This window comes from Clarias gariepinus, chromosome 22 (genome assembly GCF_024256425.1).
Source record: "Clarias gariepinus isolate MV-2021 ecotype Netherlands chromosome 22, CGAR_prim_01v2, whole genome shotgun sequence".
Taxonomy (NCBI): Eukaryota; Metazoa; Chordata; class Actinopteri; order Siluriformes; family Clariidae; genus Clarias; species Clarias gariepinus.
The window spans coordinates 10,619,043-10,644,902 of record NC_071121.1 but is presented as its reverse complement, the minus strand read 5'-3'; the positions used below and the strand labels follow the sequence as shown (position 1 = coordinate 10,644,902).

The window sequence follows — 25,860 nt, the reverse complement described above, 5'->3', positions numbered from 1 at the left end:
CAATACTGAATACATCAGTCTGAAAGCTAAGGCACTGTGTGCGAACACAAATACGCACAAGATTGTATTGTACATTTAATATTCAAACGTTTAATATCCACCTATGTTTGAGTTATTTCCCAGGATATAATGGTAAAAAAAAGGATTCCTTTATGATTGTAGTTTAATCTTTTTTCCCGACAAAGCTAAAAGTGTGTAGGCCATATACCTTTCATGGATTGCTGGTTTTGAATAACCCACACTTAACAAAACTGGTAAAGAAGACTGTAGTCAGGTTGAATGTACAGTACTGTACATTTATAAAGCTTGACCAACAGGGGGCGCAATGGATGCATCTTAGCTTTTTAAGATTTTACAATTCAACATTAAATGCTACAGTAGAAATGATTAAATATGCTATAAAATTCTAATTCAACTATTCCATTAGACTATTTAATATTATGGTTGAATATTATTATTATTATTATTATTATTCATAGTTTTGACCCTACCAAGTTTAGAAAAAAAAACAGATGACACAATTATTAATCATAACCATTGATATGATTCATATAAATCATATGTTTAAATGATATAATTTTGTAAAAAAAAAATATATTTATTTATTTATTTATTTATTTATTTATTATGTATTTATACAGTAGTGCATGAACATGTTATACTTTTGTATCACATTTCACTATAGTATTAGCAGATTTCAGTTATCCTATTACCTCTGATACTGATAGATCAAACCGTCTCACCTCACTCTCTCCCATCTGTTTCCCTCCTCTGTCCATGTCTCCTGTCTCTCCTCTTGTTCTCCCCCTTTTTCATTTCTCTCTCCCCCTCCTTTCCCTTTCCCTTTCTCTTTTTCTCTTACCCCTTCCTCTTTCTTTCTAGGGGGCGCTCTCTGTTCTACAGGAACATGCCTTGACTTGTACCGGCTTGTCTGAAGGCAAGCTCGGGTTTGTGGTCAACACAGCAGCTGTGTGTGTATGTGTGTGTGTGTTTGTATGTGTCTGTCTGACTGTCTGTCTGTCTGTGTGTGTATGTTAGTGTTTGTTTGTTCTCTCTGCACACTGACCCTGATCAAGGCGAAGAGAATTACAGAAATCTTGTTTTTACCAGTGTCTCTGAGTGTCTGTACTGTCTCCTGGACTTACAGCTTCAAGCCCCTGGACTGGGTAAGAGACTTTTGGGGTGTGTGTATAATTTCGCAGGTATTATCACCACCCATTTCTTTTTCAGCTGCTTTTTTCAATGTCTCTATAGTGTGGAATTCACTCCTGATATGTTGATTTGTGCACAGCTTCATGGGCCAGAGTAGATTTGTCTTCGACACTGTAAAAGTGGCAAATCTGTAGAAGGTAATCTAACACCATGATTTAGTTTGTTTAAATTAGAAAGAATTCATTCAACACTGTGGGTGTGAGATCTACACTGTAGTAAGTCAACTTGAACACTGTAATATCTAATTTAAGTTCTCTGTAGGAGTTAAGTCAATATTGTAGGTGTTCTGTCCTGTATTAGGATAGGTTAACACTGTGAAAGCTCATTTACGTTTATTAAATGCTATAAGGCTTAATTCTATAAAACATGTGTTAATTAGAGTCTATATGAAGCAATTTATAATCACTGTAACTCAATACAGAAGGGAGGAATGTCATTCTGGTTATACATTTAATCTGCCATAATAAAAAGAAAAACCTATGTGTATTGGTTTTAATCGTGACGCTAATCACAAAAGCTGTAATTATTTTTTTAGCAAGTCTTAGGTGTTAATGCTGAAGTCAGCACTTTACTTAAGACTTATATTTCTGACCGTGGTCGCCATGTTCACTGAAGAGCCTGTTTACACCCACCGCCACTGGCCTCGGCCCCTTCCCTGAACAAACAGCACCGGTTTGAGAAACAGAGGAAATTAGTTTGCCTACTGGAAAAGTTAATCTAAAGCTTTTTATCCTTCTGTGTTTAACAAAGCAAAGGAATTGTTAGTCTCTCTGATAATGTGTGTGTATGTGTGTGTTCACAGAATGTGGTTTGTTTTTTTTTATTCAACAGCAACTATGTCGGTGGTTGTCCCTTCACTGGAAAACCCCAACTTTACCATAATTCATTCTGTTCCTTGATGCAGAGAGGGACGGTTAATCTGTTCCAACAAACCAAAGACACAGTAAGGTAAGTTAGCAGATATTTTATTTTATATATAATTTATTTTGATATTTAAATGTATATTTTGTGTAACAGTTGATTTTTTTTGAAGATCTGTTAAATGGATTTTGACTGAGTGAAGACTTTTCAAAATAGTAAAAGAAATTTAAAATGTTGCTGAATGTGTCCCAGAGATTAACGGACTGATTTTATTTATTAATTAATTTCGATTTTACGCGTGTGATGTTAGAACTGTAAGGCCATCTATTTATTTTCAAATGAAATAAAAATTCCATTAATGATTATATAATTTAAAATAATATTTAAATCTCATATTTAGACCTTAACAAGAATTAATAGTGTAATGTAAAGTATTTATGTGCATTAGTGTATTGTGGCTGGGAAAAAAAAGTGAGTCTTGTCCTTGATCTCTTTAAGTAGTGTCTGCTAAGGGAACTGTGACAATTTTGATACGGAGCAATTTGCTTTTAAGTAATATTTTGGTGTTTCCTTTCAAAATGTCAGATACAAAATGTTGTATTTGTGGTCACTGGATATAAAAATAAAATACTGTTTATATACCTGCCCAATATATATATAAAAGCTGTCAAATAAAATATTACAATTTAAACATTAGACATAAAAATAAAATAAAAAAATTAATGAACATGGATTAAAATCTATATTTCTTTGTATTGTATACTACTTCTGTATATGTTGAGATTAAATACTTTATTTTGGCCAGAAAAGATTATGGTCTGTTGAATCTCATGAGATGCTCACAGGATCCCATAAACATGCTGAATTTTTTAGAAGGTTCATGTACATACAGTACATCAGCTTTCTGTGATGTCAGTCCCTAAAACGCTACAAACCGTATGGCAAGAAGCGATATTATTTTAGTATATATTCCTCTAGCAGTTTTCCGTCCTCGGTTGCGGTGCGGTGATGTTAGCAGTGTATTTTTCTGGCTAAAAGGTGAAGTATTAAATTATTAATGCTCCCCAGTTCTACAAATAGAGCCTGCATTGATCACCAGTCTCTTGAGGTAACTGATACTGTTTAGGAATGCAATGTTTGCACTTTGTCTTCCCAGATTGTTCCTTACTGTCTCCCATTTTCGGGAGGGGAACGGTCGCGAGTTTCTCCCTTGTCAGTCATTTCAGGCACGAGGGTGCGCTGGCTACTGTCGGATTTCCCGCAAGAGATTTTCATCCGTGTTCATTTTTCAAGATTGACATTTTTAGGCAAAACCTGCAGGACGTGGTTTTTATTTCACTTTTCAGGCTTTCTATTTAGATTGACACTTTTCCTTCCTGATCTCACTTTCTGTCAAATCTAAAAATCTAAGTGACTTAATGATTTAATGATCAGTTTAAGCGGTGTGAGTTCTGGGCCAACTCAGATACCAGATATATCGCAGTACGAAAAGAAAAATTGTATATCCTTACCTTAAATTACATATATAATATTCAAACGGTCAGCACTTGGAATGAGCAAAGGGCAAATACAATACATGCTTCAGGTGAAAGTACTTTCCCTTTAAGATGATTAGGCTCGTGGCATGTCAGTGTACGCTGTTGGTAGAATGGACAAACTGATAGTACAAAATGTGTGAGATAGATAGGGAGAAAGAAAGAGTGAGACTTCTAACTATCACTTCTATACTCTTCCTATGACAGCAGCTTCACCAGATGTCCTTGCAGTGACTGAGAAACCAAAGGCACAGTGGTGAGCTCGTTTACTCATTTTTCTTCGTGCCTCTGTGTGTTCCCTGAGTCTGTCTCTCTATTCCTTTCTCTATCTTTATATCAGTATTTCATATTTAATCATTTACTGTATACCGTCTTTTCATGAGCATTTGTGACCCCGTGGATGGCTAATGTTCATTCTTTTAGTAAACAGGAAGTAAACTAAAAAAGGAAGTAGTATTTTCACAACAAACAAAGGGGGAAAATGATGGATTTTTTACTATTCCTGAGGGTTTCGTTTTCAGCCACCAGACCCAAGATTAGCCTCCTATAGCATGACTTTCACACTGTGACTAAATTTGAGAGAAATATAGACGATGACTCAGCATATTACGAAGGTCACATCGTTTCTATCGACATATTTTCGAGAGTAAAGATGTAAATCAGAGGACAGTCAGAGGCGTGCAGGCACACACACGCCGATGGCAAGCCTGGGGAGTGCCAGCTGGCAGTCGCGTGCTTTTCCCCTACTTCCTGAAGGCCGGTATTAGGGATTACATCAGGGTTAAGGCAGCATGGAATTCCTGCCGTCATGTGCCCTCGTCTGCCTCATGAGACACACAACGCTGTAGTTTGGCAAGTGCAGCAGAAAGGGGGATCACGAGGCTTTTGATTGTGTTTGAGTGTGAGAGTTTGTGTTTTATTGTGTAATCCATCGTCTAGTGACACTGATTCTTTCCCTTCGCTGTAATGAAAGAATTCCATATACACAATTTTATATTATATACAGTATGTAATGCGTTATCTGGCGAAGCATGATTTTATAGCCACGATGTGTCTACAAGCTTGTGTTTAAGAGCATTATGGGTTTTATTGCACCAGTTTCAAGGTCTATTCGATGGTACTGGTGGTTAAATCCCCTAGAAATTTTGTGCCTAACATGTGATCAGACAAGTATATCATGTCATCTCGCATGCTTTTATAGTCAAAAGAGTTCTCCGCCTCAAGCGAGCGTGTACAGAGGTGATGTATGATGACGCAGCACCCCGCACCTGGCACTGCAGGACAGACAGGGTGTGTGAAATATGGAAATGAAACAAAGACAATAGACCAGAAGGATAACTAGATTAGAAGCGTGGCAGAAATATATTTCACAGAGCTTGTCATTGTCACGAGGGGAACGAAAAAATTCGGCACAGCGTAAGACGTCATGAGAGCTTAGGCTTACTCAACTTAGGGTTGCTTGACGCTAGATCGGTTTCGGTTTGACTCGTTTACTCTCAGTCATTCCCACAATCCTTGGCTGAACTGACTATTGAATAAGGCAGCAAGCAGGGCAGGAACTGAAATAGCCTGCTAATTACAGGTGTGTTTGCTCAAGCACTGATAACACATCTGGCCCCTGGAATGTTGTGTCAGCAGCTCTCATAAAACGAAATAAATGGTGCCAGAAGGTCCGGTACAGGAAACGAACACAAGCACGGCCTCAGAGGTAGATAAGTTACTGTTGTTCCTTATCAGTACATTACTATCTTTTTTGCAATGATAATATACATTTTATTATAGGTGGTGAGCATCCAGTAGAGTCCATGAGTGATTAGATGAGTGATTCACTGGCTAGTTTGATAAATCACAGTTTTCATGTGATCCAGTGACGTAAATAATGTGGGTTAAAAACAGATACAGGACACTCATTAACCATACTGCATGATGGATTGACTAATTAATTTAAAAAATATTGCAATTGTTGATTGCAAATATCCACAATCACACTGTAACTGCAATATCGACTTTTTTCCTGATTATGCATATTTGACATGATAGATTTAAGTCTAAGTTAAATAACACTTGTTCACTTTAAATTCACGTATAATGGATGCACAGTATGAGGCGGTTGTTTAATTTTACCATATAAATAAATGTATACAATCTAACTCAGCCCCAAAAACCTTTACACTTTAACATGCTAATTACGCTTTCAGTATATTACAGATGAAATTTTATATAATTTATGAACGCCTTATACACCCCAACAACTGACTGCACAATTCCATTAGAGACGGTTTTGGGGGGGGGGATAATTCCGTTACATACTGTGATTTTGTCCGGTAATTCATGTGCATCCACACTGACTCCAGAATAGATTTTTTTATATGATTTCTTTTATGCATACATGACTGCATTTCAGGTGAGAAAATTTTTATTCTTACAGTAGATGCACTTTAAACTATTCACATGTTGACAGGTAGCATGGCATCTTTTGTGGTGAGCGAATTGATTATTTGCTAAGTTTGTTAGAATTATAAGAAAAAAACAAAAAATAAATATTGAAACAGAATCTAGGTACAGTGACGTATCGCGTGATCATTGTTGATTCCCATCCCTAACATCCATTCGTATAAGTCTTTTCCATGCTAATCACACATACACCTTATAGATGCAATAAAAAATTGACAATTTTGGAGTATTTTATTAATCGATTGATTTATTTTAATTGTAGGAACAAGCATAGGTCTGAGACATACTGTATGACATATGAATCAGTGTCTGATTCATGAAACCGTCACGCACTGAGCATGATCCGAACGCGGTTGATGAGTCAGCTACAGCTGCATGGATGCAAGCTCCTGCCCACTCTTTAAGTATCACATAAGTATGACTTGCTCCAATGTGTGTGTATATATATATATATATATATATATATATATATATATATAGCTACATTTTTACAAAGAAATGAAAAGAAATTCCACTGAAGCTGATTTTGAGGTGAATGGCAAAAATGTCATTTAATTACTCATGTAATTTAAAGTCAAAATCATATAGAAAGTGTACATTTATGGCTCCATCTATTTGTATTCATTTGAACTTTTTTATTATTATTTGCATATGATTTTTTTTTGGGATTATTACCAATTTACCAATAAATATAAACGAGCCAAGTTTCAGGAAATTAGATTGCGTTATCACCCCCTCCAAAAAGCAAAAAAAAAAAAAAAAAACCACTAAAACCTCTGTGTCCAGGTTACGGTTGCCTCTTGTACACAAATGCACCACGAGTGACTTAACCCAAGTGCTAATGAGCTGTGAAAGATCCACATCTGCTAATTCTAATTCATATTTACAAACTGTCGCTCAAGTCTAACCACCGTTACCTAAGTATTAATACAAGGCTCCTGTGGTTAGTAATGTTAAATAACTATTAAATTGATTGCCTATACTACTCTGCTTGGTATACTTACTAATGATGATCTTGGTATTGTTTTAAGTTGTTATAGATACTTCTGTATAGATATTTGTTCGTACACATATCGACAGAATCTTTAGTGATAAGGTTTGGCCTGCACGGCTGTGATAAACGAGGGTCAGTGTTTCAGACTGGGATTTATGAGCTTGCAGTTGCTGACTGTGAGGGTAATGGATAAAGCTTGACTACACCGTCCTTGGCAGGCCCTGAGCTCTTTCCGTCTGTCTGTCTGTCTGTCTGTCTGTTTTTTATCTATTACTTTCCTTCTCTATTATAAGTGAGAGGGGTAGGCCGGCTTCTATAAGGCCGGTGTCTTTGTAAGGTTAGTTAAGAGAGCGCTTTAGGGAGAGAAAAAGAAAGAGAGAGAGAAAGAGAGAGAGGCAAGTAACCCAAAATAACCCAGCGGTGGGGAATACCGGCTGATAAACCTGAATGCTGTCTCTGTGGGTGTTCAGCAAATCTTAGCCTGGGCTCTACCTTTTTCCTCCCTTTTACACTCCTACTGCATGTTCATATCAAGCACCTTTCTTAGAAACACCAACACATACGCGCACACACATATACACGCAACCATACACACACACACACACACACACACATATATATATATATATACACATACACACACACTACTCCCTCATCTAACAAGTTCTTAAAGGCAAATATAGTCTGAACCTCATGAACTTTGTTTCAGCGTTTATTTGCAAACAAGTGAGTCACCACTTTTTATGAGGTTGAGAAGGCGATCATAGTTAATAGCCTAGAGAGAAACATTTAAAAAGGACTGCTCTTATCTACACAAAGTGGGAGGAGTCTCTTCTTGGCCTTTTTCCCCTTTTTTTTTAAGAATATACCCTTTTGTAACTAGGGGGGGTTAGAGTTGTAGTGTTTTGTGGACTGTGTAACTAAGGAGTGACTATAGATGCCCTCCACCCACACACACACACACGCACGCAAACACACACACACACACACACACACACACACAGAGCTCATGCGACATTCTTTAATATATTAATAAATTCAAAGGAATATTTATCTTTGAAATATTAATATTTGTCTTGTTTTGCCAGTCCCGGGTTGATGCTTTTCTATTTTATTCTAAACTGGTTCCTTTTAATTTCGTGTGTTTACATTACTAATGGTACCTCTTTATAATTGTCAACAGGTAAAAGAGGGAGTGATGGTAAAACACGTTTGCTGTCTTGTTTGAAGTGTTTCAGGTAAAAGTATCCTATGTGTCATGAGCATCGCGTTCCTGTAAAATATAACATGAAACCTACATCATGACTTTTAATGCCTTTTTTTTTTTCTTTTTACAGAGAATCAACTCATCATTCTTGTCAAAAAAGAAGCGAATCTGAATTCAAGCCTGTTACACCTTCTCGTGAAATTTTTGCACTTGTCCGTCATCAGCCGCTACAGGAAAATATTTGGACATTCCCAAATTAGCTCATAAAAGCTCTCACTTGCTGACAACAAACGCTTCCAGGAAGTGGCATGTGTTCATCCGAAATGATTTCTCAGAGGACAAGCACAAAGAAAATTAAGAGGAGAAGGAAAACCGGAGGCGGAGGCGAAGCCGGACAAGAGCAGAAGAGGAGGTGTGTCGGGAGAAGTGGCTACTGTGAGTGTTTCTCTGGCAGTGTCTTAGCTGGTTGTTGTGAGGAGTGAGAACGAAGCAATCAGCAAGTATACTGCCGCAGAAACTCGTCACCATGCAAAGCCCGTTCAGTCGCATTTTCAACGCATGAACCTAGAGAAAGACAGAAACCTTATCTCATCAGCCTGTTTCAAGACTGCACTGTAATACAGTGATTTCCTCATATTTGTACTTCGGTTTCTTGTTTCATGTGTATTTGTAGTTTTTTATTCTTATATTATTTTATATTTTATTCTTATATTATATGATATATTATAAACTTATATTATTTTATATAGTGTTCTCTCCTTTCTAGAATAAATTCAGCTAAAACATGCTGCTTGAATTTGCTTTTTGACTACTAAGGCCTGTTGCAATAAACAGCAGCTGATTTTATTATTATTATTATTATTGTTATTATTATTATTATTATTATTATTATTATTATAGCACCTTTTCACAGTGCCAGCCTTGCCAGAATGTGTGCTCAGGGTCATCCTGGCATGCTGAACATCTGCAGTTGTTTCTCAGCATGTCGACACTTAGGTCTTAATAAAGTACTTGCTATCTTGCACTTCTCTCCTTTTAAGCTGTGATTGCATTAAGTGCCCACTTTACTGAAACATCACAGAGAAGCCAGACATCCATTTGGCTATGCCTTTATTCCAATATGTTAAGTCTGTTCCAAGTCAGTTTCAACCGATTACAATAATGTGATTCTTGAAGTAAAACACAGAAACACAATAAAATGCGCTTATATCTAAACATTTGTGATGTTTTTGAATTTCTTTAACAATTCTGGTGCTGATTCGTCGGTTGGTGCTGTATTTCTGAGACGTCGCCTCATGGGTATTGCTAGCATAGTTACAATGGGATTTCCCCAGAGAAAGAAATTCAGAATTCATGGACAGGTATGACTGTTATTTGAATTAGAATAAGTCTTTTGGAAAAATGTACAGATGCCCAGGAATTTATCTCGTCAGATTTGCAAAACACAAAACACACAAGCAAGATTTAAAACAACGTCCAAAAGCATGTATTTTAAAATATAATATGATAAAGAGAATACAAATGGAAAGTCTATGATATGAAAAAATATGACATATGGAATGTCAGCTCGGCTCATACACAGATCAGCCATAACATTAACACTGATTTGCACGTACACACCAATAAACTTGCGATAGGATGATGGGTACACAAGGCATACCTACAGTATGCATGCAGGGATCAAAGGTCAACACGTCTGGTTCATTCTGGTGACAGAAAAGTAAGTAAAGCACAAAAAAGTCAACGCTGATTACAATAGAAAGACACCAAAACACCCAGTGCATTATGGACTGCCATGCAGGCAAAGAGCCCAAGGTTGCAGACGCCTTCAAATTCCCCACATTCCACGAAGGTTCCCACCCCGTAACCCACGTCGCCCAACATGTCGTGTTAATGTTGTGTGGTACTGATTCTAATTCTTAAAAGCAAACATTTATCTGGGAGGAGTTTGTGAAACAGATGAGTTTTTTTTCCCAGCTCTGATGTCATGCAGCTTTCTGAGCATTGAGAGCTGCATTGAGAGCTGCTTTCTGTCTTCAGACAGGAAGAGGCTTATGGATGAGGTTAAGATGCACTCAATGATTGATCACTTATACTAAAAAAAAAAGTCCCTTTTGAGAAATGTTAAATTTCCACAATGTTCAAGGAGGGCACGAGTTTCTATTTTCACACAGTTTTTTGTGATGTTTCTTGTCACAGATGAAGAGCTGAGAGAGCTAGACAGACTAAAAGTGCTGCAACATCAATGAAGCAAGTGAATGCTACTATGAGCAAGCAAAAAAAAGGCACCATGAGTAATATATGAAACTGATAATCGAACTGAGAATAGCCACAACATGTAACTGAAAGACACTGAAATAAATCTAATCGGATTTTCAATACAAAATCTTGGACATCACTGAAGGTCACATATTACTGATACTATTAATAAGGGTGGATTTTTTTTATACATAAAAGCTAATGACTGTAATTGATAACTATTTCTACCAACTGATTTATAAAATCATATAAGTAATCAAAGTATAAAATATAATCAGATATGAGCGTGCTCAGTGATGTGTACAGCAAAGTGGAAATTTTTTTTCAGCAATGTGCTTGGTTTTCCTTGTGCACAGCAGGTTGTACAAGTGTGAGAAGAATCTCTTGTCAGTGAGTCAGAAGGGGCTTTTGGTGGTGAAATCATTTTCTGGTGCTGATGTGCCTGTGCTTGAAATAAAGGAAGCTCACATTCAAATGTGTGTCAAAGATGACTGAATTTCTTCTATATTTAAAGCAGTAAATCCTTTCATTTGTTTACCAAGACCTTCACAAAAGGTGAAATCATTTCTTTAGAAACCAAAATGAAACTTTAAACCACAAAAATCGTAAAACAATCTGCAGAGTTGTTTATTAACATTGGAACATCTGGAATGCGGGGGGGAAAAAGCGCCAGCTTGTGATGAAATGATTTATAACCTAACAGACACAGTGGTGTACGATATTAAATGTATTATACTTTAATTTGTGCTCAGATTTATACTGGAAGACATTTATGGTTGCTTTCATGTTTGCCCTTTATACGTTATGTCCCAATGACATTTCCCAATGCCATTTACAGTACATACAGTAGTTTCATTTTAATAGGATATACATGGACAACAGAAATTATTATAGTAAAATATTATCAGAAGATATTTGCATCATTTTTATAAAATATTCATGTTCAACACACAATGCCACAAAATACATATTAAAAAAAGCATATTGAATTTTATAATTAAAGTGTGTATTGTTTATGTGTAGATATGACAGTGGCATATATATATATTATGGACATAATGGAGTCTGATTTATCTAATTACCAGCAATCACAATAAAATCTCATAATTTTGTGAATCTACAATTAAATATATTAATTTGCTCAGTAAGACATGACTGTGGCCAAAAGTATTGAGACAGCATGTATTATAATTTTTCCCAATAAACAAAACAGTTTATCGTCTAAACTGCTTAACCCTGTATATAGTATTGTGGGGGGGCCTAGAGCCTATCCCAGGAGACTTGGGGCACAAGGCAGGGTACACCCTGGACTGGGTGCAAATCCATCGCAGGGCACACACACATACACTACAGGCAATTTGGGAACGCCAATTAGCCTAATCTGCATCTCTTTAGACTGTGGGGGAAAACCGGAATACCCAAAGGACAGGAAGAACATGCAAACTCATGCACACAGAGGCCCGGACCCTGGTGAAAACTGTGGGACAGTGGTAACGAAGGCTGTAGCAGTCTGACATGAACATGAACTTGTTGTATAGCAATTTCATTGCATTAAAAATCATTGCATATCATTGCATTTTTTTATTTTGATTGTTGCTTTTTTTTATTTTATTTGAGGATGTAATTTTTGACATACTGATATAAAGTGATATTGGACACTTTCTTCCTCTGCTGTAGCATATCTAGCAAGTAACACAACAAGGGAAAATATAATCAATATAATAGGTTTTTATATATTTATTTTTTATAAAAAATATATATAGTATATATATATGTGTGTGTGTGTGTGTGTGTGTTTTTCTCCCTGTGCTTCAGTATTTGCACATATTCATGTTCACTAAATTTCACTTTTGTCTTAATACTTTTGGCCACTCCTGCAGATTGTATTTAATTCTAATATTATAATAGGTTAATACTTATTTCATAAACACATAACTACTGTAGGACTATTCATGTAAACAGAATATACTTTTTAATAAATAACAAGTACTGTTCTATTATTCGACATCACAGAATATTACATTTAATATATAGTACGACATACTATGTGATGCTGCATCCTCCTAGTGGAAAATCTGCACCAGAATGAAAGGACAAAGCACTGCTCGGCTTGAACCTATAAAATGACTATAATTAGGCTGTTTTGACTTCTTTTTGTGGAAACACACAATTATGCAAGACACAGTATAAACGGTATATTACGGTATAAAAGGTTAAGACACAGAGATCATTGATTCTTAGGCCAACGTACTGTAGCAAGAGGTCTGTTATGGATATTTCGGGTGCAGATTTTACAAGCAAAATATAAGATTTACTTCCTACAGCTATGTAAAGCTATAGATGATGAAACAAGCCACAGCAGAACACCCACAAAGAGAATACTGTACGGCAAAACATGCCTAACATATGCTGGCTCAGCTTTAGGGGAAAAAATCTATCCCTCTCTTTCTCTCTCTCTCTCTCTCTCTCTCTCTGAAATGGGATGATGCATTTGCTGCAGAGTACAGCACGATGAAACACCGCAGCTCTTCAGGAGTCAAGGCTCTGCATCGGCCTGTAGATAACTAAATGAGGAGGGGGAGATTTCCCCTTCAGTGCTTCAGCGAAACTGCAAACTCAGTGATCTGGTCACTAAAAACCTGCTCACTATCCTCCCATATAGCAAGAATGATGTTCTGATATATATTTTAAAAATGATGGAATACAAGGACATTTATACACATTTACTTCCATATCCGAAAATACTGGGAACACTTTTTTATTCTTTATGAACAATTTAAAATGTGTCTAACAGCAGCATCACAGGACCCAAAGGATTGTAAAATCCAGCAGATCTTCTGTGTAGAAAGTACAATTTATTTATGTTAATAAAACAACAAATTTAATAACTATAATTTAAAATTATAATTTTTTTTATTATCTGCTATGGGCTACGAGAAAAGAAAATTGTAAAAGGATGCAAAAAAGACCCCTTCAGAAACACAATGTGCAGTTAAAGACAAAATTAAAAGTGCAAACGAAGATCATAAAAAGCATGACACAGTGTAAAGTAAAATTAACGTCCCTATAAATTTTCCTTAGCTTGCACGATGCCAGCCTAATACTGACACTGATATACAGAGATATTGGATCCTTTCTTTCTATACCATAGCATGTCTATCAAGTAGAACAACAAGGATCGATATTATAAATGTAATATGCTTTATATTTTAATTTATTAATAAAAAATATACAGTTTATAAAAAAAATTTCTCTCTTACTCTTTTGCTTGTGTTTTTCTCCCTAAACTTCATTTGCACATATCTATGTTCACTATATGTGTTCATTATATCACTTACTCACTTATCGTCTATGCTTCGTTATCATGTACTCATTATTCATAATTCAGTAATTAGGGTAAATAATATAAATTTAATTTAATTAAATGTAATAATTATAACAGTGTTTAATTGCTTGTACAACACTTTGCTTGTCTTGTCTTTTTCTAGCCACATTCAGGAGGAAAATACTGTTTCAAAATTGCAGTGTACTGTAAATGTTAGTAAATGATGCCAGTTGTAAAGCTCAATGAATTTCAATCATAGAATATAATCACTTTAAAAAAAAAAAGTAAAAATTGTACAATGAAATGTACAGTTTAGTATAATTTCTTTAAAATTATTTTTAATCCTCATAGAATTAGCCTGAATGTCTGTTAGTTGAATAGCTTCATGCAATATGATGCTTCAGGGTTAAAAGTCAAGAACAGTAGGACAAATCACTCTGTCTTTACCAATGTACTACAGGATATATGGTTGTGGTTATAACATCATTTTGTTAACCAGGTAGATCAAATAAAATGCTCAAATAACTCATTAAAATTATATAATTTATCTTCTACTATTAGTGGGGCATTGGTGGCTCAGTGGCAGGTTTCTCATCTGCCATGTGAAAGTCCTAAATCAATTCCCACCCAATACCTAAACTCCAGCCACTAGATGCAGTGCGCTGGTCCCAAGCCCGGATAAATGTTGCGTCAGAAAGGACATCCGGTGCCAAGTTGTCGACAACAACATCTTCTACTGTGCTACGGTGGTCGGTCCAGGGGTTGAAGCACTAGGCTACTGATCAGAAGGTTGGGAGATTGAACCTAGCCGCTGCCAGGCCCTTACATCTGAGGCACTTAACCGTATGGCCGTATATTACACCCAGCTCCTGGAGATACAGGGCGTCCTCGGTGGCAATCCCAAGCCTAGGGAATGGGTGGGTTATGGCAAAAAAATAAAAGAACCTGTAACAATAATTTGACCCTGAGAAAGAGAATCCCTTCTTCAGAGAAAAATCTTCTTCAATTACTTGTGTAAAATCATTTCTACACACTGAGTGAAGCCTTGCTGATTTAACCTCACGGTTAATGGCCCCATCTAATGGTCACTTGGTATAACTACACCTGGGAGACCAGCTTTATGCAACGTGTGCAAAAAGCACGTAATCGCTTTTAACTTTGAATAAGTTGTTCTTCACCTACAGTACTAAACATCTCTTTTCTGAATCTGTGACAAGTTGATTACATCACTTTCTTCTCAATTCTTTCTCAGTCATGTGTCTCCACCTCAGATTTTAGACCGCTCCCAAGTCACGTGACTTACTTCGCCTGTCAGGAATGTCAACGGAAAGTTGCCTTTAAAAAAAACATAAATGAATAAATAATATTAACAATGATAGCACAAAATGAAAATAAAAATAAAAGTTCAGTTAAGGCGTTTTATTTTGGCACGACTGGTCATGTCATATAAATTGCGTTAGCTAAATAATCACATGGGAATTGTTTCAACATTTAAATAACATTTATATATTTATTGTAGTTTAGAGAGCTTTATTTAAAATTGCGTTTCTCTCATTAGGAGTTTCTCTGGGAGGAGTTAAAGGAACACCAAGGGAAGCGCGCGCGCTGTCTCTCTCTCACACACACACACACTTCCATGTTTGTTTTGTTTTGTGACGAAACTTTCCTGAACTGATTTTATCCGTGTGTCAGAAAACATTCAAGTATCGCGGCAGGACTTAAGTGCGAGGATAACCCGCAGTGACATGGGGACAGAGTTTTGTCCGAGACTTTAGAGATTAAAGCCGTTCCTAAGCCGGGGTTTCGGGAGGCCATGGCGCTGTGGGAGCGGACGGACGTGGCCGTGTACGAGCAGGTGGTGGTGTTGGTGTCGTGCGCGCTCTCGGCGCTGGGCTCGGCGCTGGTTGTGGGCACGTACGCGCTGTGGCCCGACCTGAGAAGCACCCCGAGGCAGCTGCTAGTCTTCCTCTCGGTAGCTGACCTGCTCTCCGCTGTCTCCTACTCATACGGAGTTTACATGGCTTTTCACGCCAACACTTGGGACTGCGTGACGCAGGGAGCCGTGTCCACTTTCTCCAACACCAGCTCCTTCTTCTGGACCGTGGCCATCGCCATCTACCTGTACATCTTCATCGTCAAGGCCAGCCAGAGACTAGCAGACAGTTTGGTCCTGTACTTTCATCTCATCAGGTAGCAGGTGTAGTTTACAGGTTACATCAAACGGTTTATCAGAACTTCCTGGTTCTTCTCTTTTATCTTTTTTAACACTGTACACTTTTAAGGGGAAAAAAAGAAATACTAATCTTCTATATACTAAAGGATACTAATCTTTTCCTGTCACTGAGATTAGTCTCTTATCTTACTCACCTTTAAATATTTATCTTTGACCTGTAAATATGGATACAGTGCAATAATTGCTTTGTGTTCAACTTTCTACAAGCTCAGTGTTGGATTATATACTGTACTGGAAGGTACCAAGTTCAACCCTCAACTGCTCATGAACTATATGGACGAACGTATTTGATGTGCAAAGACATTGTATCCAAATACAGGACATAATGTAGGGTGTTCCAACTTTTGCAGCTATAACAGCTTCCACTCTTCTTGGAAGGCCGTCCACATTTGTGCTCATTCATTCTGTAGAGCGTTTATGAGGTCAGGCACTGACGTTGGACGTAATCTCCATTCCATTTCATCCCAAAAGTGCTCGTTGGGGTTGAGGTCAGGTGCAGGACAGTCAATTTCTTCCGCACCGAACTCATCAAACCATGTCTTTATTCAGTAGTTCTTGCTTTGTTCACTAGGGCACAGTCATGTTGGAATAGAAAAGGGCCTTCTCCAAACTTTTACCAGTTAAAGTATAGCATTCTCCAAGATGTCTTGGTATGCTGAAGCAGTAAGATTGCCTTTCACTGGGTATAAGAGGGCTAATTTAAAAAATGATCAGGTATTTGGCAAATACTTTGGTTTGTATAGTACAGCGTCACTATGGATAAGGGTGTCTTCCAAATGACTAAAATTTAAAATGATGATAAGTTCAAATACATGAATTGTACGTATGCGGATTTTCGGTTCCCTATTGCCTGTAGAATGTGATCATGTGTGCTTCTGACCTGTGATGTGTTCCCTGTCTTCCATGGTCTAAGCTACATGGTATAAGCAGTACTGAAATGATAAGTATAACTAGACTGTATTTATCTTTTAAACTATAGTTTAAAGAGTACTCATGCCATTTTCTAGGTAAAATATACTCTAAAGGTTAAGTATCAATGAATACTGTAGTGCAGTTTAATACCCTTTTCCTAAGAGTATTAATAATAGCTGTGAGTAATAAACTAGCCCATGAGTGTATATCTATATAGTAGATAAACTGTTCTCTCTTTTATCACCATTAATCTCATCATTCATCTCTAAAAGTTGTTGCAAAATGCAGCACATCATTAACTGTACCCTGAGGAAGAGATTCGCCAGTGGTTTCCGTAAGCTTCACGATTTCACATCCTCATTTTCCGTTATGTGGTCAGAATACTGCTGGCATATCAGCAGACAAGGAGAGAATCATGTGCTCTTTTTATTTAGAAATTCTCATTGGTCAGAGAGAGCGATTAAATTTTTTTTTTTTGTGACTGCAGCTGTGATTTTAGGTTGGTGTTTATTTCTGTAAGAAATCTCTATGATTAATGGTTTGTAACACTGAATTTTCTACCATTGTCTAAATATTTGTTTCGGATATAGATTTATCAGTGTTGCTATTGGTTTGATCTATTGATTAATTTACCAAAAACTTTAAGTACATTTAATTACTTTTAATATAAATTTTGAATCTGGTGATTATACATGTAATTCAATTTCAGTAGATCTAAAAATTGGTGTTCTGCATCTTTGTGCTTATCTGTGAGTGCATTTTTAATGATGAGTGCAGTATTTAAAATTAGTCTGCCAACATCCAATCAGCAGCAGGCATTTTGCAAGGTTTGCATTGAGCTTCTGTGGCACAACTTGAACATTATCTTAATTTATAAGTCTAGTAATGTTCTATATACAGTACATTGACAAGATCTGGCAGTTTGTGATGCCATTTGTGAAGGGTGCCTGGTCCATTGCAGATTGACAGTTTTGCCAATACAGTACTTCAATAAAAACGTTTAGAGGACACAAGTTATAAAAATTAACGAGACAGTATTCTCTACATAATAACACTGTCACAATAACATGGTTTAATGCATTAAGAGCATGCAGCCATGTGATGCACAACTTGAAGGTCAGTAAACAGTAGCGTAATTTTTCAGGCATGATTTAACAGTTGTGTTTTTTTTTTGTTTTTTTCCCCTCTCTCTCTCTCTCTCTCTTTCTCTAATGCTGTCTGTTATAGTTGGGGTGTTCCCGTGGCGATTACAGTGGCAGCTGTGTCCCTGCAGAAGATCGGCTACGATGCGTCCGAGGTGTCTGTTGGATGGTGCTGGATCAACATTGAGGAAGACGATCACGTGATGTGGATGCTACTGACTGGCAAGATATGGGAATTGCTGGCTTATTTGATACTTCCTGTCCTTTACATTCTCATCAAGAGACACATCCACAAAGCGGTAAGCCTCTGGTGTTTCATTACAGCTATGTAACCTTGTGAAACTGACTGTGCTTGTGCTTTCGATATACAGTAGATGCTGCACCATGCGGAACAAGTGAAGGTTTCTAATGATGTACAGTACTGTACATTTGTCTTTGTTTCACCAAGCTCTTACTTTTATGTGCTTAAGATTTAGAAATGTAAAAACAACACATTAAGGCCTTTTAACAGCTCTTAATCCGGGGCTTGTATATTTATTTTTATAAACTGAATGGAGTAGAGGAGAGAGATGTATCTGGACACAGGCTTTATAATTCATCCCATTTTGTGTATTATAACACAATAAACCACAGTTACCCAGCACTAAATCTATATTATACAGCTGACTCGCATCAGCTAACTGAATATGTTTTTGTTTTTCATTTCAATGTTTCAGTTTTATTTGATTTTAGCCAAAAATGAATCTCTATGCCATTGGCTTTAAGATCCAAAAAATTCATCTTCCACAGTTCCAGTTTATAATTTGCATTAAACATTTTACACCCCATTTTTTCTTTCTTTTTTTTTAACCCAGCACGCAGCCCTATCAGAGTACCGACCCATCTTGGCCTGTAACCGACTTTCCCACTCAATTCCTTCAATGGCAGACAGAAAACTCACCCTCATCCCAATCATCTTCATCGTATTGCGCATATGGAGCACTGTGCGCTTCGTGCTGCTGCTCATTGACTCTCCTGCCAGACAGAACCCTGTGCTAGTCATGTTACATGTAAGCATCATGCACACTACTTCACCAAATAAAGTACAAGGGGCGTTCAATTCAAACCAGGACTTTGTGTAGAATAACAGAACACAGTTATGAGATTAAAAAGCTACTTAATATAATCCCGTGCTACATTAATGCAATTATCCCAACATTTTGCTAGTCCTTAGAGTTTTCTCAGTGTATCAGCGACTTCCAAGAACTCCTTTAATGGGGAAAAGGCCTTGTTTGATCCCCAAGGACATTCTATTTTTGCACTACAATGCATGACCTCATATTGCACCATTTGCACATTACAGGATCTCAGCTGGGAGTTATTGCCATATTTGCTATATATTCCTGTCTTCCAAATGTTTTGGCCATTAAAGGAGTTCCAGAGAGGCCAGTGTTTCATACCTGTGTTCATATACGTTATTACCCAAGCACTAGGAAAACTTTTGGATAAGTGCACTAGGGAAGAAATAATGGTTGTTTTTTCATTATTCAACAGAATAAAAATTCAAAACAATTGAATACCCCTTGTAAAAAGGAATTGTGAAAAGAGGTGCATTTTGAGCAGGGTTTCTATTTTTGCAATTACACAGTGATTGGATTCTACACAAATGTGCAGGATTCTACCTTTACATTTATTCATTTTGTAGGTATTTTTTCTTACTACAGAGATAGAGTGCATTCCAATTGTACAAAGCCCTAGCTCTAAAATAAGCTATGTGAAATAGTTCAGCTTTTGCTTATTGTAAAGAAAGTTATCTCCTGAGGAATTTTAAGGTTCTATCATGTTGAAGATTGTAGATGTAAGGTTGTTTTTTTTTTAATGCAAGTTTCCTTTTTTGCCGTTATATAAGTAAAGAATAAAACATGCCTATTTGTCTCATTTGTATGCTTCCGATTAGATTCCAAGCTTTTAAAGCTGTTTTGCTTTCCTTGACTTTTCTGCAGGGAATCGGGAACACCTTTCAAGGCGCAGCAAACTGCATCATGTTCGTTCTGTGCACTCGGCCAGTACGCGCAAGACTAGCGGCTTTGCTGTGCTGCCTGAGCCACAACGCACGGAGCAACTCGGACGTCCCTTCCCAATACACCTCTCGCACACGATCACTTTCTCACACAGACAGGCACAGTGTCTCGCGCTTAGAGAGGGATGAAAGCGAGGATGAGGAGGAGTAGTAAGTTGAAGTAAGAACCCTACCCTGCGGCTTGTTGACCTTCAGCGCCCGAGCTAAAACACTGAGCTCAACTGAGCAGTCTGCAGCATCTAGTGTCCTTTCTCGGGAACGTCAGTGAACTCTAAACTGATGACCGCCATGCTTTTGCACGAAGTAACGCATGAATGCGTGTGGATATCAAGTGCTCAAACTCCACTCAGGCATTCGAGGTTGAAAGAAGACTACAGTCACATCCTTTGGTCTCTTAGAGTCTAAGTAAACTTTATGGTCACAGTATAGCAATGCCATTTTGCATGCTGGCACTTTTTTTTCTCTTTACTTAATCTTCAGCTCAGGGATGTGAGGATTTAGAGGTCATTTATAATTTACTGACCAAAACACTGAACATACTGTGAACACGTTACTCAAATACTGCACACCTCAAAGCGCAAAGTGCCTTGTAACAGACTGACATTGTATTTGAAATTCTGTTTTAAACAAAGTTAAGATATGCAGCATGTTCTTATTTAACATATATTCTATTTAACATAATGTTGAAATCTCTGGTTTCTGGTGAAATCTACAAGATTTACTGCACCAGATTTGTTTAGGCTAAAAGGGTTGTGGCTTTTACATAGTACATGTTCTTGATTTGCAAAGATATTTTTATGTAGGTTATTTTTTTTAAATTCAAGTAAAGTTCTATAAACCAAGTTTCCTGTGTAATCAGTGTGACTGTTTCATTTAGCTGTAATTCAGGAGGAAATGTTCAGCACATTTGGACTAAGCATGTGACCATAGACATCATGCCATGCTGAAGCTGTCTAGGACATTTACTGACTCACCACATCTGGAGGCAGTGGCTATTGATAAACTTATGATTGCTCAATAGGAACAACGCATATTAAGTGTGTACAGCATTTTTAACTAACTATGGCTTTAGAAATATTTTAAAGATCTCATGAAATGCTGATCTTTTAGTTGCACAGCACCTTTTGATCATCTGAACGGTCCCAGATGTTAGACAAGTATTAAGCCTGGCTCTTATTCTGAGTTTTAATGCTTTCCAAAGATTTTCATGTTCCAATGCACCATACTTTTTAAACCATGACTTTATGAACCAAGTGCACGGGCACAGGCATGCTAGAGCAAGCAAATGACTTCTCCAAACTGTTACTACAGTAGTCTTTGTATATTGTAGCATTAATATTACACCAATATGCCTAGCCCAAACCCTTAAAACAGCCTCAGACCCCTATCAGACATTCCTGTTGGGCACCATTCTGGTAAGTAGCTTTCTCCAGGCATCTGCCAAGACCAGATTTGTTTATCAGACTGCCAGACAGTGAATCATGATTCATCAATACAAACAACATTTCCACTGCTCCAGAGATCAGAGCTGGCATGCTGTACACCTTGCCAGTTGACGCTCGGCATTGAGCATAATGATTTTTAGGCTGGTGTGCAGCTGCACAATTTTTGCGTTATTGTTGCTTCTGGAGGCAGTTTGGAGCTCTGTAATGTGTGATACAACAGAGGTGATCTTTACATGTGCTACACACTTCAGCCCTAGTCTGTGTGATGCACTACTTTATGTACTGCTTTATATAGCTTTTACAGTTGATTGAGGCAAATGTAGCAGGGCAAAGTGGCATAATTAGATAATACCTGGTTTTAAGCCATTTAGCTCTTTAGAGTGACCCATTGCTTCTGTATGTCCTATCTGGTTGTAATAGGTGTGGCTGAAACCCCTAAAATCATTCATTAGGAGTGGTGTCCACATACTTTTGGCTGTATAGTGTATATAGTGCGTTTATATATTGTGTATTCACTTTCATCAAGTAAAACTTTACATCATTTGTCCTGACATAATTCATTCCCAGCGCTGGATTGACTGCATGTCCAGCGTGTACCCCGTCTCGTGCCGTACTGTAAGTCTCCTGGGATAGGCTTCAGGCACCCCCGCGACCCTGTATACAGGATAAAGTAGCTGATGACAATGACGATGAGAATTTATTCTATTGTTTGGATTAAAACCTTTCAACTCCATGGACTAGTTAAATATGATGGGTAAATTTCGCAGATCACTGTGGGGTTTTAAACTGTATTACTGATTTGGAAATTCATATAGCGACTGTAAGTAAAATACACCATTAAAGATACAGGCAGTAGTATAATATGTTGATCATGGAGTACAATGCTGTTGTAAGTTCAAATCCTTTTACATTATTCCATTACACTATTACTAATGTGCCTGGTATGAGCCAATAATGGTGTAATTACCGTTTGTAGTCAAATTGGAGTGGAAGAACTAGAGTTATGCATATACAGTACTGTATGAATTATGTAAATTCTTAGATGCAAGCATTCAATTTTGCCGTGATAAAAAAAAATACAAATAAAAAATACAGGACGACCCAAAAATCTGTATCCATAGCCGAAAAGCATAGATTACAGCAAATAGTCAAATTCACAGCCTTTGACATTAGCCGCACTTGTACAGTATGTACAGTACACTAAAAACAAGAATGTTGAACTTTTCTTAATGTATCAGAACTAATGGTATTACAAGTAGACATGATTTCCTCCTTTAGTATAACAATTGTTCTGGGTCGATTCTAATTAGACTACTGACCTCAGGTGTCCCCAAAGAAAACAGGCAAGTTGCACTAGGTCTGGTTCTCTTCAATCCTCTGTTATTAACTGTAAAGTCTAAAGGAAAAAAAAAAGGACTTTAGATATAAGGGCTTTAGATGCAGAATTTCACTATCATGCACAATGGGGTAGAGGATAGTTCTGCTGCCTATTCGCTTCAGGTTCGATCCTCATCTCAGATTACTGTCTCTGTGAAGTTTTGTGTGTCCTCTTGTTGGTTCGCCTGCAGATAAATAAGTGAGTGTCTGTGTGTGTGTGTGTGTATGCGTGGTGCCCTACCCTGGACTGGTGTCCCATCAAGAGAGTATTTCTGACTTGTGGCTATTATTCCCAGATCCACAAGATTCTTGAGAAGGAGGTTAATTTAACAAAACGTATTGTAGAATAGGGTGTCATGGTGGCCTTGCACCTCCAGGGACGAAGGTGCGATCCACACAATGGGTTTATATGTTCTCTCCAAGCTTGGTAGGTTTCCCCGGCTACTCTGGTTTCCATCCACAGTCCAAGGACATGTAGATTAGGCTAACTGGTGTTCTAAAATTGCCTGTAGTGTAGGCGTGTGTGTGTGTGTGTGTGTGTGTGTGTGCATGACTGGCCTGCGTGATTGGCACCCTGTCTGGTGTGCCCAAAGTCTCCTGGCATGGGCACCAGGCTCCTCGTGACTGTACATGATAAGCGGTATAGAGAATGAATGAACGAATAAATGAATACATTGTGGAATAGGTGTTTAGTAATGCAAATTTTTAAGTGTTTACACCGGCTTTATCGCATTCCCTGCAGCGTCCTCCACTTTATTAGCTACTGAGCTGGTGACCTTGAGCTGGCCTGTCCTGTATCACTACACCTCAGTGTTGTGCTCTCAATAAAATTTATTGAACACTGTAAACTTGCACTATCCTTTTTTTTTGGCTCAACATCCGGTTCCTGGACGGTGCAGATTCCCTCATTGTAAAGCTTTATGACACTGCAGAGGAACATCCCACATAAAAAAAAAAAAAAAGCCTTTCAATTCCATGCTGTGTGGTCACCCTCCTCTTTTCCAACTTCAGCTTAGCTTTTGTCCCGTGCACTGCAGAAATAAAAGAGCCAAGTCCCTCCTGCTTAAGCTGACGAGGTATGCTACAATCAATAAGATTAATGAGTTGTTCAGGGAGGAATAGGAATGAGGCAGTCTGCAGTGCTGCACTGCAGGAGGGAGTCAATCCCAGTCGCACAGAGACCCCTACTGTCGACTGAATACCTCTTCAGATTTCCTTAGAAGTGACCTATGAAGGGTGTGTTATTGAGAAGGAAAACGATTTACATATTTATTGCAATCATGGAAAGAAGCTACGGCTGTATGTTTGTTGTTATGATTTTTTTGTGACCTTGAGATTATTGATAATTTTTATTATAAACTCCATCTAAACTCTGTAGGATAAGATGTTCTCGAATATGCTTGTATTTCTTGCTTCTAATGTCTTCTGATTGTGTAATCTCTACAAATATTTTTGTAACATATACTGTAATGTGCAGAATATTTCAATAATTTGGAAACTTTTGTGTTTGAAACTGCGTGATGATGTAATGTAAATGCAGTGCTACACTTACTAATTGTGAGACTTGTGATCTCTTAACAGAATCACATTCCATAGGAATAATTTGGAAATATATTACAAGGAATGCTTTGTAATTCCTTTAGTCCGGCGCAAACACAGCTTTCTACTTCCATTGAGTTATGTCATTCACTGCTCTCTTCTGGAGATCTTGTTCTTTCCCTCTCAGTAGTTTGGCCGTCTGCCCACTTAATTCATTAAGCCTGCGACAGGGGAGCTAAGCGGAAAGCACAGAGGTAAAATACATTACCACAACTTCTTTATTCAGATCATAGATTGTTGATTATGCAATGCTGGTTGCTTGAGCTGATGTCATAAGGCACATTGTTTAAAGGTTAAAAAGAATCTTGTTTTCAGACCGGTCGGAGTAACTGAGTATTTAAAATGTTTTTTTTTTTTTTATATATAAAGGGAGGTAGGAAGTACTTTAATAAACAAGCGTCAATTTATAGGTGGTCAACTGGCAAAAAAGGTCCAGACACTTACACTATGCACAAAACACTACAGTTATTGGCACTGTATACATTATTGGGGTGCAGTGATTGAGGAAGTTATATTGAGGCATCAATCATAAATGGGCTACTGTAGATTATAATTCTCATCATCATCGTCTATAGAGCTTTATCCTGTATACAGGGTCGCAGGAGGCGGGGTACACTCTGGACAGGGTGCCAATCCATCGCAGGGCACACACACTCATTCACACAATAGGCAATTTGGAAATGCCAATTAGCCTAATCTGCATGTTTTTGAACTGTGGGAGAAAACCAACCAAGCATGGGGAGATTATGCAAGACAGGAATCAAACCAGACTGGGAATCAAACCTCGACCCTGGAGGTCTAAGGCGACAGTGCTAACCACTAAGCCACCTTAGATTATAATTCATTATATTATAATTATTAGATATAAATTATTATTATTAGGAGTAGTAGTATCATAATCATCAAAGTTACTACACTGAATAACATTGGATTGGATTCAGTGGTACTGGCAAATATCAAATCTAATATATCATCTAATATCTAATATCTATATTATATAAGATGTCATAAACTATCATAAGAATGGAAAGAATATTCCATCATGTGAAAACCTGAGGCCCTCATACCTGTGCCGATATTCGATACAACAGCACTCCCTCTTATGTGATATTGCTTTTATAAAACATTTCTACACATGGCATTTATTATCAACAAATTATGATGTTTGTTTATCTAACCAGTTATTTTTCTCCACCAACACATGTCCGTACAGGACTAGCGGAACTAGGGTTAAGCTGACAGTTAG

At 37.5% G+C, this 25,860-nt stretch overlaps 1 protein-coding gene and 1 long non-coding RNA gene across 3 annotated transcripts; both read left to right on the top strand.

The window, feature by feature from the left end:
- Nucleotides 1-995: 995 nt before the first annotated feature.
- Nucleotides 996-9,458, top strand: LOC128510744 (uncharacterized). The gene is made up of 4 exons (XR_008356129.1): nt 996-1,166; nt 2,044-2,160; nt 3,816-3,864; nt 8,394-9,458. It is a non-coding gene; the product is annotated as an uncharacterized LOC128510744 (long non-coding RNA).
- A 6,012-nt stretch (nt 9,459-15,470) lies between these two features.
- gpr157 (G protein-coupled receptor 157) lies at nt 15,471-21,036 on the top strand. 2 transcript variants are annotated; one of them, XM_053481976.1, is made up of 4 exons: nt 15,471-16,037; nt 18,220-18,433; nt 18,989-19,183; nt 20,117-21,036. In XM_053481976.1, exons 1-4 carry the CDS (start codon nt 15,661-15,663, stop codon nt 20,342-20,344), a joined length of 1,014 nt encoding a protein of 337 aa, XP_053337951.1. In that variant the 5' UTR covers nt 15,471-15,660; the 3' UTR covers nt 20,345-21,036. The 2 variants fall into 2 exon arrangements, with proteins under 2 accessions (XP_053337951.1, XP_053337950.1); XM_053481975.1 differs by having other exon boundaries at nt 15,471-16,040.
- Nucleotides 21,037-25,860: the final 4,824 nt, after the last annotated feature.

What these genes read in the sequence shown, in the direction of transcription:
- gpr157 (XM_053481975.1), top strand. Translation starts at nt 15,661, where the DNA reads ATGGCGCTGTGGGAGCGGACGGACGTGGCCGTGTACGAGCAGGTGGTG. An exon ending in TACTTTCATCTCATCAGGTA is followed by an intron (nt 16,041 to 18,219) that starts GCAGGTGTAGTT and finishes TGTCTGTTATAG; the next exon opens with TTGGGGTGTTCCCGTGGCGA. An exon ending in CTGTGCTAGTCATGTTACAT is followed by an intron (nt 19,184 to 20,116) that starts GTAAGCATCATG and finishes ACTTTTCTGCAG; the next exon opens with GGAATCGGGAACACCTTTCA.